Source organism: Alligator sinensis, unplaced genomic scaffold (genome assembly GCF_000455745.1).
Source record: "Alligator sinensis unplaced genomic scaffold, ASM45574v1 scaffold628_2, whole genome shotgun sequence".
NCBI lineage: Eukaryota > Metazoa > Chordata > Crocodylia > Alligatoridae > Alligator > Alligator sinensis.
Window position 1 is genome coordinate 2,916,453 of NW_005841833.1, and position 15,002 is coordinate 2,931,454.

Here is a 15,002-nt window from a genome sequence, read left to right on the forward strand (position 1 = left end):
CGGGGCCTTTCCCCTCCCCCCCACGCCTGGGGCCGACACGGTCGAGGGGGGCGTCCACGATCGCTCGAGGGTGGTAGTTGATCCCGCGCGGGGCCGCGACTTCAGCCCTCCTGTCTCCAACGAACTGTAAAAACGTCGTTTTTTTAGCCCCCCGGCTTAGGTGTCGCTGTCGGTGGCTTCAGCGGACTGTAAAATCTTTAATCCCGGTGTCGGTGTCGCCGTTCGCGGCTGCAAGGTCATCTTTAATCCTCCCGGTGTAGGTGTCGGTGGCTTCAGCGAACTATAAAACGCGGCCTTTGGCCCTCCTGGTTTAGGCGTCGCGGTCGGGGGCTTCGAGGGACTGTAAAACGCACCCCAGCGTTAAGCTGCAAACGCAGGCGTCGTTCTGCGCTTGGCGATAAAGAACGGTTATGATCCGACAGATCAGAAATGATCCCTTTTTCGTAAAATTGCTCGTTTTGGCTGGTTTTTGTAGGAGGAATTGAAGCCGTCTGGTGTTTCTAGCTTACAGATGTTCATTTTTGTAGGTAGAGGTTGTTAAAAACAGGCAGACGCATCCCCCCGTTTACAGTTGAAATGACAGCCGCGGCCGGTGCTCCCGGCAGCTCAGGGAGGCTCGCGAGCCCCCGGTGAGCCAGATCTCCCTGGCGTTAAGCTGAACTGCTCGATCGGAGACCCTGTTTGAAACCATGGCAGGTTAAGCGTAGAGGCGTTATGAAGCAGTCATCGGGTTTATGTCCTTGAAGCACCTGGTATTGCTCTGCGACAGGGCAAGGACAGCAGTGCGTGGGGCCACCGACACGTTTGTAATCTAGCCGTTCGTCTCCCCGTTTTCTGCTCCAGCTTGTAATGCTTCCTATCTGACGCCTTTTTCGCTTCCTTTCAAAAAGCTTTCGATCAACGCGTTCGACTACAATTGTCACCTGGACCTGATCAAGCTCCTCCGTCAGGAGGGAGAGCTGGTCAAGCTTCGAAGAGCTCGCCAGAAGATGAGCGAACTCTTCCCGCTCACTGAAGGTACGGGAGCTCTTGTCGCTAACGCCGTTCCCTCCGGCTTGATACGAACCCTCCTCCCTCTTCAGAAAATAAACTGTGTGTTGCGTGAAGCGTTGGGGTTAAACTTCATGAAGGGTTCACAAGACCAAATTAGGTAGACGCATTTGACTGCTCTGATGCAAATATTTTAAGCAGTAAAACTGAGTGCTGGGCATGCAGTGGCTAAAACCTTAAAATTTGTCTTTTTTCCTGAATTTACTAGTTTAAGTCGCAGAGAGCCGAAAGACTGATTTCTTTGTTTTGTTTTTGGTACTCACAGCAGCTGTGTGTTTCCCTGCTTTGCCTTGACAGTGTTGTAGTAGGGGGACCCCTTTTTAGGGACAAATGCAATCGCTCTGGCCAAGTACCTGTTGGAGTACACAGAGGGGCATCAGTTGTGGGATGGTTTCAGTTCAGGGCGCAGGGAATTATGGTTTAGCGCACAAGGGACCAGCTGTTCTCCTCCTTTTAAATACAAATTTGCCCGTACGTGTGGGTAAAAGCTGGCCAAAGGTTAGTGCAGTTCACTGTAGGTAACTGTCGGGTTCCAGGGCCTGTTTTCTTTTAAAAGTAATTCTCTGCTTAGATTCTTTTTCCAGTGACACGGTAACGATCCTACTTGTTTCTCAGGCTCTGGAATGTTCTTGGTTGATGGGGTCTGAAATGCCTGCTCTCTTACAGAAATCTGGCTGGACTGGTTAAAGGACGAGATCAGAATGGCTTCAGAAAACGCCGATCGAGAGAAGGTGTATGATTTGTTCGAGCGGGCTGTGAAAGACTATATCTGTAAGTTGCAGACACATCCGAAAAGTACATTACATTAGTGTGAACTATTCCTCCTCAATTATTTTTTCCTGGAAGGAAGAGAGTAGCTGCTTGGAAAACCTATGTAAGGCAGTGAATTGCAGAGTCAGGCTCATATGATTGTAGATTTCAGATAGATGTTGCCAAGCAATCTGCTGCTCTTACAGGCAGGAAACAGTTAACACTGTGTTCTGGCTTTGCATCGGCTGTTTTCTGTGAAGAACTCCCTGCACCTACTGAATCCTGTATCCCATAATGAACTCTCCTTTCCTTGCTTGGGGCAAATTAGTGATTTTAAAAGGTTTATTTTCACCACCTTGTTCTTGTCTGTAGACTTGGTTTCATTAGTTACTGCTGCCTTCAGTGTGTACCTTTGTATTCTTTCACTATAAAAGCTCTTTCAGAGTAGGGTATTGGTAGTATCACAAAGACCCTGTCCTTAAACGCCCTTCTAAGTGTCCAGCCCCACTCATGCTTTGCAGCAGTGGACAGTGAGAATTCTCATTAAAAGACAGGCAGGGGTTTGGTCCTTATCTACACCTCTTTGCCAGATGGTGGCTGCTGCTACATACCTAATTAGAGCACTAACTTATTCTTTCCCTTCATTGTGGTGGAGGGTTGAATGTGCATCATCTGCGAAGTGGAGTGGCAGGTTTGGAGGTATTGGTCATGGCCCCGTAGTTAGAGTTTTCTTCAGATATGCAATTAGACCCATTCCAGGAATCGCACACCCAGGGAGTTAAGTCCTAATTTGTCATAACTTGGTTGTTTCCAGCAAGGCAGATGGAGTTGCCTACCCAGCTCTCCTGGCCTTCGTTCTGTCAAAGAACATCAACTAACTTTCTTTTAATGCTAGTTTTTTGATTGCTGTCAGACTTCACTTATGTTACACACCCCAATTACAAAATCCTATGCAGAGGGTAACAGGAGGAAAAAAGCCACATCAGCCCTCTGTTGGCCATTGGGAAACATGGAAGTGACAGTTAACATGGCTTACCTTTAGGGATGCCAGTTGATAATTGGGAAGAAGGTAGAGAGATGAACTATAGTGGGGAAGTATTAGAGGCTGAGAAGGGGAACTGGTGAGTGGATAGCAGGTGATGTTTTGAATGACGGTTAGAGTGTTAGTGAATGGGTCTGTATCATCGTGGTGGGAGGTGGCCAGTGGTGTCCCGCAGGATTCAGTTCTTGGCCCCGTGCTGTTCAACATCTTTATCAGTGACTTAAATGAGGATGTGGAAAGCACACTGGCCAAGTTTGCGAACAATGCTAAGTGATGGGGAAAAGTGGTCACACTAGGGGATAGGATGCAGATCCAAGCAGACCTGAACAAGCTGGGAAGGTGGGCGGAGTGGAACCGGATGCAGTTCAATAAGGATAAATGCAGAGTGCTTCATCTGGGGAGAAGTAACCAGCAACATGAATATAGGTTAGGAGATTATGTCCTGGCCAGCATGATGGCTGAGAGGGACCTCTGGGCTATAGTTGATCACAGGATGAACATGAGCTGCCAGTATGATGCTGTAGTCAACATTGCTGATAGCATACTGGGATGCATTAGCTGATGCATTGTGAGCAGGGCTAAGGAAGTGATACTTTCTCTGTACTCAGCGTTGCTGATACCCCAGCTGGAGTCCTGTGTCCACTTCAAAAAAGATTTGGAGAATCTTGAAATGGTCCAGAGAAGGGCCACAAGAACGATTAAGGGTCAGGAGGACAAACCTTATGGGGAAAGACTAAGGGATCTGGGACTGTTCAGCCTGGGGAAAAGAAGACTGAGGGGGGACTCAGTGGCTGTTTATAAGTATGAAAGGGGTGAATACTGGGAGCTGGGAGGAAAAACTGTTCACCAAGACGACCAGGGGAGGACAAGGAGCAATGGCCATAAACTGTTAGAGGATGGTTCCAGGTTGGAAGCAAGGAAGAACTTCTTTATGGTAAGGGCGACCAGAATCTAGAATAGACTTCCCAAGGAGGTGGTGCAGTCCCCAACCTTGGAAGTCTTCAAGAGGAGATGGGACAGACACCTTGCTGAGATAATTTGATCTCGGCAGTATTCTTGCCCAGAGCAGGGGAGTTGGACTTTAAGATCTTTCAAGGTCGCTTCCAGCCCTTAATTTCTATGACTTGCTTTCAAGGGCCTGTGCAGTCTGGCATCATTAACCTTAATCCTTATGCAGTGCCCAGAAGCAAGATATAAGTGACATCTGTTGGCAGAGAAATTGCAGCTGTTGGTAGTGGGTCAAGAATGTGGCATAAATAATAATAATTTAGCTTCTCTCTCCCTCCATGGGATTGTAGTAGGATATGTTGTCAGTGTGCGCTGAAGACTGCATATATACTGTAAATATTGGGTGATACAGAAATGGGCATGGGAAGGAGGCTCTTTCTCTCCTGCCCTTTCTTTTAACATTCCTGATGGCTTTTGTTTAGGTCCTGAGATCTGGCTCGAGTATGCTCAGTATTCCATTGGGGGCATTGGGCTGGAAGGAGGGATCGAGAGGGTCCGCTCGGTATTTGAAAGAGCACTGACTGCTGTTGGCTTGCATGTCACAAAGGGAACAGCCATATGGGAGGCTTACCGGGAGTTTGAGAATGCCATCTTAGAAACAGCACAGGTAAGGTTTGGTTTTCTCCACTGTCTTACACATGAACAAATGGTGGTGTTGTAGGCCTCATGGGCAGGCGGGTGGGGGGCAGCACGGCTTTTCAGTAATCAGTACATCGCTGGTAAAGAAGGGCTTGTCTCCACATTTAGAGCCATTCCCAATTAACTCCAGGCATGGACACTTTTATTCAGGACTAAGCAGCCCCACACTGAGTTCATACAGAGTTTTGGGGTTTTTTTATTCCCAAGTTAGACTATCTCAGTCCCAGCAATTAATTTCCTTCCCCATTTTGTGTTGGCTTAGCAGTAGGGGAGAAATGGCCTGAAATGCGTGCCTTAAAGTACTATGTTTTGAAACGTTAGTGGTTTTTCCCTTTAATATTAAGCTGAATGATTCAATGCTTCTGAGTGTCTGCCTTAACTCGGAATTGATTCATTCTTCTCTACTCTCTGTGAACTTTGGTTTTTCAGTGGGTATTTCCAGAGCACGTTCTCTGAAATGTGCAAGCATGAAGCCTAAAAACAACTGTCCCACAGCTGATCAGTAATATCCTTACCCCCTTGTATGTTTACAAAAGAAGATATTGAAAGGGAATTGCTTGCCAGATGCTTATATATACTGAAATGGAGTAATTGGGGAACAGGTGTTAAAGAATTGAGACTACAGTCAGAATTGTCAGGGGGGTTGGAAATGTTAAGAGGCCTCATTTGGTATGTGATCTTCAGGGTTTATTCAACCGGGTTAGGAACTGGCTGTTGCTGCCATTGAATTGGTGAATTGCTGTGATCATGTCTCCGTTTCTTAAAGTCCTGTAGCAGGCCTTGGTAGAATGCCTGTCATCATTTGAAAAGTGATTTACAAATAATCCCTATGTTCTTGAGGAGCAAAGCTTCTTGCCTTTGGCCCTCCTTGCTGAGCAGCTTGTCTTGTGAGCTTATAATACTGTCAAACACGACACCCCTTTGCTCTGTCTGCCTTTTAAAGCAAGTGTTGTCATTTGGCTCTCAGGTTCAAGTGCACATGGGGTTATTGTGGTAGCTCCTGGCTTGGAGGGAGTTGAGTAATGCCTGGGATTTTTTGTTTGCAGCCAGCACCTGGCAGCATTCCAACCCCCGAGCAGCAGCAGACTCTGCGTGAACAGCTTGAGAAGATCCACACGCTGTTCAGGCGCCAGCTGGGAATCCCACTGCTAGGTAAGAGCACGCAGGCTTGGATAAGGCCACAGCCCTCCTGCTGGTTGGGCAGTGACTCTGCCACTGACTTCTTTTGTGTTGCTGTGCTGTGTTGTCCTAAGGGTCCTGTAATACCTCAGGGCTTCTTGAAAAACCTTTTTGGGCCCTTTTTTTAGGGAACACTGTGCCTGTGAATTACAACCATGTTTTTTCAGCACGCCTGGAAATAAAAACTGCCAAAACCCCCTTTTTCTGTACATGCGGTGGAATAACAAGGGTTGCACAATCAATTTAGTAGCCAATTACCAAACAAGGCAGGCACAGAGAACCTGTGGTGACTGGCATTTGTGTTAGATCCTGGATTGATGGCTGGTAACAATCTTAGCTTCTGACATTTCATTTAATTACCAAGAGAGGTGGTGATTGTCAGGCTTTCACTTCCTGCCCTCCTTACTCCCTTCCCTGAATGTCTGCTTTGTAGTCCTGAGCAAGCACACACACGCACAGAGTTCTCTTGCTCTGATTTGCACATGGAAACAATTTGGCTTGTTCTTTCTGTCCCTGAAAGCCTCAGGGAAATCCTGCTGTTTGTGTTTTAAAGCAATTTAAGAACATAAGCGTTGCTATCCTGATTCAGACAAAAGAACCAGCTAACCCCTTATCCTATCTCTAACATTGGCAAGTAGCGGATGTTTTAGAAGAAGGCTCAGAAACTGAGCATATGTAGAAACGATCCATCTCCCAGTCAACACAAGTTGGTTACATGTTTAATAGTACCTGATGGACATGCCCTTCACAAATCTTTCTAAACTCCCCCCTCCCTTTTTTTTTTTAAAGTCCAGTTATACAAGTGGCCTCTACAGCTTCCTTCTGTCGTGAGTTTGAATTGGAATGTATTGTACACAATAGGATGATATAGGTGGGGACAGTCCTACTTTGCACAGGGGGTTGGACTAGATGACCTCCTGATCTCCCTTCCAACCCCAGTTTTCTACAATCCTATGACAATAACTGTTCCCAAGTCCTTCAGCCCTGTGGGTTTATAGTGGCTCAGCTAAACTGCATCTCAATCTTGGCGTAATTACATGAGAGCATCAAAACATGGGAAGTTGAATTCAGACTTACTTGAAGTGTCAGTCACCAAAATTCCTTGCATGTATGTTACTAGATATGGAAACCACCTATGCTGAATATGAAGAATGGTCAGAAGATCCGATACCAGAAGTGGTAGTAAAGAACTACAAGAAAGCCCTGCAGCAGTTGGAAAAGTGTAGACCGTATGAAGAGGCCTTGGTAACTATTTTAAACCTGCATTGTTTTGACGCTAAGAATTACTACTACTTCCTGGTTTTTCCAAACAAACACTGAAGGGAAATAATGACGTAACAATATTCCAAAAGCCCTTCTTGGGAGTAAGCCATGCGCAAGAAACTTCCTGGCTACCACTCTTGTTTAAGGTGCAATTGCAAGTATTGTTGCAGCTTGAAATAGATTGTCTAACCAGTGAAACCTGCATCAAGGATACATTTACAGTACAAATAAAGTCACAGGAATTCTGCTTGGTTTTCAGCCCCTCCAGGTGTACTAGTCTAGTTGGGGTAGATAGGTGGCTCTGAGCAGTCCCAGAGTCTGTGAAAATTGAAGGGTCAAATCCAGTGCATCTACACACAACTCTCCTGGACCCACTGAATCCAGCTCGGGGCCTGTTTGGATTTGGGGTTGATATGCTTTGTTCCATGCATAGCCTAAATCACTATCCTTTCTGTATTCCTGTCTGCTTTCTAGCTCGTGGCGGAGACCCCAAAGCTAGCTGAATATCAAGCCTACATTGACTTCGAAATGAAAGTGGGTGATCCGGCTCGCATTCAGCTGATCTATGAGCGTGCACTGGCTGAGAATTGCCTTGTGCCAGACCTGTGGGCTCGTTATAATCAGTATTTGGTAAGGAAAGTAAAAATATGATGTGTTTTCTGCTTTATAGCTTTAATGTAGGGTCCATAAACCCAGCCACAGATCTTGCCTCTGCCTCTGTTTCCATACTTGGATAAGTTGGCTAACCAGCTGCTTGTATCTATGAAGTTTCTATCAGTATCCTCATTTTCCTTTTTCCATGTGATAATGTATTTACTGGTCAAACGTGTGATCCAGTTTGGTAGAGTAAAACTGTTACTGCCTCCTGGCCCTGTCCAAAGGTTTCTACTGCTGCTTACATAACAGGAATCCCTTCAAGGGTCTGTACCCTGACCTAGAATGTCCTGCAGGGGCCTTTCCTACTTCCCACAGCTCTGTCTTTCCAGCAGTATCTAGTCACTGCAGAGCTAACCCAGAACTGAGTTTCTGGCTTGTCCAGTGCCAGCCACAGTGCAGGTTACCATGTCTTTACTGATACTGCACTTGGCCATCCCAGAAAAACACTGTTCTTTCTGCTGCTGTAAGTAAAGTTATTGGCCTGAGGAAAAGCAGCATCTGGGTTCTGACCTCTCTCTTGGCATGAGCCATCTAGCCTGGGTTGAAAACACTAGTAAACTTGGGAGCAGGTAGGTGCCCAGGATAGTTCTGCAGGGAAGACCTCCCTACAGTGAGCTGTTTATTTTTCCTTTGGCTGCCTCTAAGGTGGTAGAGTAAGTTTAGCTTTCGGGTGAGGTACACCAAGTCCCTTCAAAGGGCTGTCCTACCCTGAGATAATAGAGCTTTTTCTCCTCCGTGTACTTTATCACGAGAGATTAAACCTTGAATGAATTACAGAGATCTCATTATAGCTGATTACATAAGAGAATTGATTAGTAGGAGGTTATTTGGTAGTATTGATGTAACCTGTCCTGCCAAAGTGCTTATCCTTTCCTCATCTAAGCTGGTCAGTCAACCTCCAGGGCTTCATATTTTTTGCCATTCCAAGTATTTCTGTCCCTTTTTTTTTATATCCAATCAAAATGTTCTGCTTCTGAAGGCATTGCATTTTTGGAATCTTGCATTTGTCTGGGATGCTGTCCAGTGAGTAGGAGCAACGTGCTTTTGTAAAGCCTTGGATTAATTCTGTGATTGTTTTAGGATCGGCAGTTGAAAGTGAAAGAGCTGGTGCTCTCAGCACACGATCGGGCTGTTAGGAACTGTCCCTGGACTGTTGGGCTGTGGATCCGGTACCTCTTAGCTATGGAACGGCACAGAGTTGGTCACAGGACTATTTCTGGTAAAGAAATACTGTTATAAATTGGCCCTTGTTTCCTGAATGCAGAACTAGCTTCCAGTATGTTGGACTAGGAAATGGTGTGTGTGGAGAATGGCGATGTGCAGTATCTTACAAGAAATCAAAACCATTTTCATCTCTTAAAGTAGGGTTCATGGAACATAGCTAGCTAATCCCTTTTTAGTAGAGTCTGTTCTCTGGAATAACTTCCTTCTTAAGCATAGAAATTACCATTTCAGTTTGGCAGCGTGCAATTATGGATGTAATGAAACCTGCTTATCTTCGTCTCCCTCTTTCTGCCTCTTTAGTTATTGGTAAATCAAATAAAACAGACATATTGCTTTGTTTTTTTTTCTGTAGATATCTTTGAAAAGGCTTTGAATGCTGGTTTTATACAGGCTATGGATTATGTGGAAATATGGCAGGCATATCTAGATTACCTAAGAAGAAGGGTGGATTTCACACAAGGTAATTGTATATAAATAAATCAGAATGCTAATCTGGGGAGCGTCTAGAAATAGTAATATTCTTTGTACTCTTCTTAAAGAATCTCTAATGATTCTTGCCTTTGAGATGTTACCAAAAAATTACTTCCTCCCCAGTTTTTTTTAATAAGTATAAAGCATAATTTTTGCAGGTTGTTGCAAGGCAAGAATAAATTGCTGTGCCCCAAAATGTACTAATGTATTTAGGTTTCACGTGGCCTTTGGCATACTGAGTGTAAAAGCACAATGGTACTTGCAGCAGTGAAAAATGCTTTTATAGAAACAAACTTTTGGTGACGTTGGATTTCTCTGCATAGGCATTAGTAAAGAATCTCCAGTAGACTAAAGGTGTCCGTTTTAAGGTCCAGTTATGTTTCTTTGTATTTTTCTAAAGACTCAAGTAAAGAATTAGAAGAGCTGAGGTCTGCTTTTGCCCGTGCTGTGGAATATTTAAAGCAGGAAATGGAAGAGGGTAAGTGAAAACATTTGAAATATTTCTTTCTTCCCGGTACGGTACGGCTTATTTCCTATTCTGAATGATTTTTTTGGAGGCTGTGTTGTATGGACTTCCATGTTCTAGATCACTAATCTGGCTCACAATCGTATGAACTGTAAAATGCAAATGTGTTACAATAGCTTGTTTATGAATCCATCTGTTTAAAAATGTCTTAAATGAATCTTTACTTTTTATCTGAAGGTTTTAGTGAAAGTGGGGATCCATCCTGCACCATAATGCAGAACTGGGCAAGAGTTGAGGTAATCTTTTCCATCAGTTTATTGTACTTAAATTTATTTGGTTACTGGGATGTTTTTGGGTTTTTTTTCCACACTGCCCTTAGATATGTATGTGCGCTCTTTACCATTGGACGCACATGTCACAGTGACTTGAATAGATGAGGCTTTCACCTTTTTAACATCATGACTCTTCCAAACTGATGAACTCCTAGTTGGGGCCTCTCCTGGTTTTCAAATTAAGGAACTAAAGAGAAATGTTTTCAAGTTTCAGTCTGTTCTTTAAAGGAATTTTTAATTATGAGGAATAACAATGAAATGAAAAAGAGAAAATCAGAAATACTTATAGCCTTTTTATTTGCCTGCAAACCAAAGGCCATGATCAAGATAAGAACTGCTCTGTGTAGAAAGGATGTCTGTGAATGTTAATGACACAAGAGAGAGGTGCAGTTAAAAAGCTGGAGAAATGCACCATTATAGTGTTGTTCATTTTAAGACATAGTTCTAAACTACATCAAATATTTTTAACACTCCTTTTTTCTTCTTTCTTCAGGCTCGCCTTTGTAACAACATGCAGAAGGCCAGAGAGCTCTGGGACAGTATTATGACTAAAGGGAATGCCAAATATGCCAATATGTGGCTAGAGTATTATAACCTAGAGAGGTAAGGACTCAGGGTAACACACACCTTAATTAATCTCTCAGCTGCTAGTTTCCTCATAATATGCTTAAGGCTGTATTTCCCAACCAGTGTGCCGCGGCACAAAAGTGTGCCATCAGAAATGAACAGATGTGCCGTGGAATTTTGCCATGGCAATGAGCTACAATAGGTATGAGGATGGGGAATGCCTTAACAGGTGTGCCACAGAAAATTTTTATGAATGTAAGTGTGCCTTGGGCTGGAAAAGGTTGGGAAGCACTGGCTTAAGGTGAATGTGCACGATTAACATGTAGAAAATGCCTGTAGAGATTGTCTTAGTGACGCTACGGCATCTTCCCCAAAGTGTTACAAAGATGGATCCTGTGTTTTACCTGGGGAAATAGGATATAATCACTCCCCCATCTGTTTTATGATTGGTATGGGGAGAATATGCTCTTTACTGTCTTATGATCCTTCTATAGGGCACATGGAGATACCCAGCACTGCCGGAAGGCCTTGCATCGGGCTGTACAGTGCACAAGTGACTACCCTGAGCATGTCTGTGATGTGCTGCTCACTCTTGAGAGGATAGAAGGTAAGTTCACCTTTAAATAGCACCTCTTACTTGGTTTGCTGAGTCAAATGATAAGGCACAGTCGGTAGAACACATGTAGTGCACACTGAGGTAATGAAGCCCTGGGTTGTTCCAATATATAGTGCGCTTGTTTGAACCTTTAAACTTCAGAAATGAGACCTCCACTTTGAGTGACCTTCTTTGCAGGAAAAATGCATTAGTGCGAGCCCACTGTGACCAGTGAGATTCTTTCCTTTGAGTTCAGAAGGGTTTGTATCACGTGCAATAGATTTCCATTGTGTTTGCTTTTTGAACTGACCCTCTTAAAGGTCATTAGTTACATGTGTGCTTCCATTACATCGTGTCTCATGGCAGGTAGTACCAGGGGATGTGTAGAGAGGTCTCATTCCTGATTTTAGCAGGTGTATGTGTTAAATTATGGCAGGTTAAAAAAATAATCAAATTTTGATATTCTCTAGGTACTTTAGAAGACTGGGATGCAGCTGTTCAGAAGACTGAAAACAGACTAGCTCGGGTTAATGAACAAAGAGCAAAGGTCAGAATTTTTTCAATACCGTTTAATGAAACAATATGAAATAATTATTCCAAGGTCAGCTTTACATGGTGTTTAGGTTTCCCTTATCAGCTTCCCCAAATGATCTTGGGTTGTAGTCCAGACTAATACCCCCCAAAATACCCTTCAGTTTATTGATATGGCCAGTTTCTTCTAGATTTGGACTGTTAGCTAATCTTGAACATTTTATAAATGTCAACTTGGCATTTAAATCTGTAGGAACAAGCAGTTGAGATGGATGTGAAGTGTCTGTCCTGCTACTTCTGTGACTTTAGAGCTGGGTGGAAGAAGCTCACTGCCATAGATACTCATGCTGTGCTTCTAGAAAGTGTGTCAGAGAAGCTCCCTGCAGGCTGTGGTGACTCAAAAAACTCTTAAATGCTTCCAGGCTGCCGAGAAGGAGGCTGCTCTTGCCAAGCTGGAAGAGGAAAAAGCTGAACAGCGGAAGCAGGCTCGGGCTGAGAAGAAGGCTTCAAAAAAGGCTAAAAAAACTAAGTCTGGAGAGAAGCGCAAAGCTGAGGATGATGATGATGGGGAGTGGGGCCAGGAGGAAGGTGAGACCACAGCGGGTGCCTTTTCACACTTAAGGTAGTAGGATGGTTTGTGGTTTCCTTGCAGTCAGGGTTGAGGAAGTGCTACACTGGGGTCTGTTTATTTGGTAACTCAGGTCTGTTGTGTTGAGAGTTCAGTGCTTCTCCATCAGCCTGCTTGTCCCCTTAGGTCACAAAACTCAACGCTAGGTGAACACCTAAGTTGCTTCTTTTGATAGAAAAGTAAATTAACAACAAACGCCGACTATAAGAGACTTTTTATAACAGGTGAACATTAATTATCCAAGCCCATACTTTCCTGCCTGTTTAGCTATGTTCTCCAAGCTAGTCACACCTGAGCTGCTGCTCTAAATACTTGAAGTGGAAACCAAACTTCTCTTGGGACTCTCTTTCCCCTAATTCCTATGTGGAGGGGAATTCCTCTTATTCAGGATGGCTTCAGATGGCTGCTTTGTCTCTCTCAATGAATGAGACCAGCTTGGTGCTGGGCAGGGGAAAGCCACGTGCATATGCAGAATTATAATTTTATTGAGACAGGAAGTGGGGAAAGTTAACTGCTGACCTTGTGTCCCTTAAAAGTCTTTTTCTGGTTTGATCCTGTAGTCCTTGTCATCCTGTTGAAGCTATATAGTTAAGGGATGGACTTCTCTTGTCTGTAGGACCTGATCTTGCATGTCCAGCTCCTGCTTCCGTAGATCAGGCTGTTAAAGGGAGGTATATAAGCTGTGGGTAGGGGGAGGTCTGGAAATGATTAAACTTTCTAGAAAAACTTTGTTTCACTAAACAGTTGAGCAGCCCAGCAAGAGACACAAGGGAGATGGTGAAGCTATGCTTGCTGATGAAGAAGGAGAAGATATGGAGGTAGAATCTGGGCTGTTTGGAAGAAGTGCACCTACCAGGGCAGATCCTCTATCTAAACAGAAGGAAAAGGCAGCCAGCAGCCGAAAAGAAGCCCCCAAAATTCTCCACGACAGTAACAAAGACAACGTCACGGTTTTTGTCAGCAACCTGTCCTACAGCATGACCGAGCCAGAAGCGAAACTGAAGGAGCTCTTTGAGAGCTGCGGGGAGATGGCAGAAGTCCGTCCTGTGTTCAGTAACAAAGGGCTTTTCCGGGGCTACTGCTATGTGGAATTCATGGAAGAAAAATCTGCTCTGAAGGCCCTTGAAATGGATCGCCGAGTGGTGGAGGGGAGGCCGATGTTTGTCTCTCCCTGCATTGACAAAAACAAGAATCCAGACTTTAAGGTATGACACTTTAGTATTTGAATAAGGAACAGCAGAGATGGGATTGCCTAGTACAATTAGCAGCATGTCTACTCTCTTCCAGAATTTCTCCGAGCATTAACTTCTTTGAGCCATCGGTCCAGAAGTTACACAGACAAACACGGGATGTGTTGAAAGCACCTTGGTAACGCTGTCAGTAGCACAGTAGATGGCCAGTCAAAGCCATCTTGTGACATTGTGGATCTTGGTGCTTTCAACTACCTTATGTCGCCGTGGAAGGAGTGTAGGACCCCACTCCCATGTAGCGGGGACAGTGGTGACTCCAGATTGTAGTCTAGTTACAGACATCTAAGGGAGATCCTATTCTACTGTGCTGGAGTCCCTAAAAAACTATGGATGCTAAAGCCTGGTGATTCCTCTTCAGTTTCTCATGACTTGGTCTTAATGCAGCATTGAAAGTGCATCACAAAAGTAGAGGGGTAAAACTTGTGTAGCCATGTTCATCTAAAAAGCAAAAGCAGTCAGTGTGGTAGATGTGATATCTTTTTATTAGACCAGCTAGATAGTTGCAAAAAAAATTGTTTGAAAGCTTTCAGGCTCATACACCCTTTCTCAGGCAAAGGAGAATGCAAAGATTGTAAAATTTCTCCCAGATAGAAATGAAACTTCATATTGCATAGGAGAGCTGGAGGGTGGTGTGAGTTCTTCTGGCTGGAAAAGTTCATTTTATGTAAATTGGGCTTGGATGAAAGTCAGAGCAGTCTGTTTACCTCACAGGTGTCTGATGGCAAGCAGGATGTTGAATTATGCTTCTTTCTTGTTAAGATGTTTTATATTTCATAGGAGTACTAGTGATGGAAAGGTTCTCCTGGGCAAGGAAATTCTGTTGTGTTCAGGCTGCCCTGCAACTATGCAAATTTGGCTCAAAACAAAAGGCTGGAGCAGGGGTGTTGGTATCCAGGTCTCAGGCTGTTGAATTTTGCTTCTGTCTTGTACAGTGATTAATTTTTCATTTCAAAACAGCTGATTATGAAGTTTTCCATGTTTCAGGGATAAAGGTTGGAGCAGTGTTGGTCTAAAAAGCAAAAGCAGTGAGCATGGTAGAGGCAATATCTTTTATTAGACCAACTAAATAGTTGAAAAAAAAAATTATTTCTTTGCAGTCACAAAAGTAGATGCATTTATGGGACTTGAGCAGGATGGAGTAGGATCACGTTTAGACGCTGGGTACCACTTAGATGCCTGATGGGAGGAATAGGATCTTGGCCCAAGGTTTATCACTGGATCTCATAGTTTTCAGCTTTAGTGGGACATCAGACATGATTTTATATAGAAAGACCCTTGAGTTGTAGCAGGGAGGGAAGGGATCCCCTGTACTGGATGCAGGCACTGTCGTGTTGTGGGAACTGGGTTCAG

The 15,002-nt window shown here is 44.1% G+C and overlaps 1 protein-coding gene across 1 annotated transcript in view; it reads left to right on the top strand.

The window, feature by feature from the left end:
- Positions 1-15,002, top strand: part of SART3 (squamous cell carcinoma antigen recognized by T cells 3) — a 19,241-nt gene that overhangs the window by 1,024 nt on the left and 3,215 nt on the right. The window contains exons 2-17 of the mRNA XM_025199829.1: positions 161-256; positions 891-1,017; positions 1,717-1,821; positions 4,273-4,457; positions 5,536-5,641; positions 6,789-6,913; positions 7,406-7,561; positions 8,669-8,807; positions 9,165-9,272; positions 9,684-9,761; positions 9,987-10,045; positions 10,575-10,684; positions 11,143-11,255; positions 11,714-11,790; positions 12,197-12,362; positions 13,147-13,607. Coding sequence (XP_025055614.1) covers positions 161-256; positions 891-1,017; positions 1,717-1,821; positions 4,273-4,457; positions 5,536-5,641; positions 6,789-6,913; positions 7,406-7,561; positions 8,669-8,807; positions 9,165-9,272; positions 9,684-9,761; positions 9,987-10,045; positions 10,575-10,684; positions 11,143-11,255; positions 11,714-11,790; positions 12,197-12,362; positions 13,147-13,607 — 2,211 coding nt within the window. The remainder of the gene's footprint in view (positions 1-160; positions 257-890; positions 1,018-1,716; positions 1,822-4,272; positions 4,458-5,535; positions 5,642-6,788; positions 6,914-7,405; positions 7,562-8,668; positions 8,808-9,164; positions 9,273-9,683; positions 9,762-9,986; positions 10,046-10,574; positions 10,685-11,142; positions 11,256-11,713; positions 11,791-12,196; positions 12,363-13,146; positions 13,608-15,002) is intronic.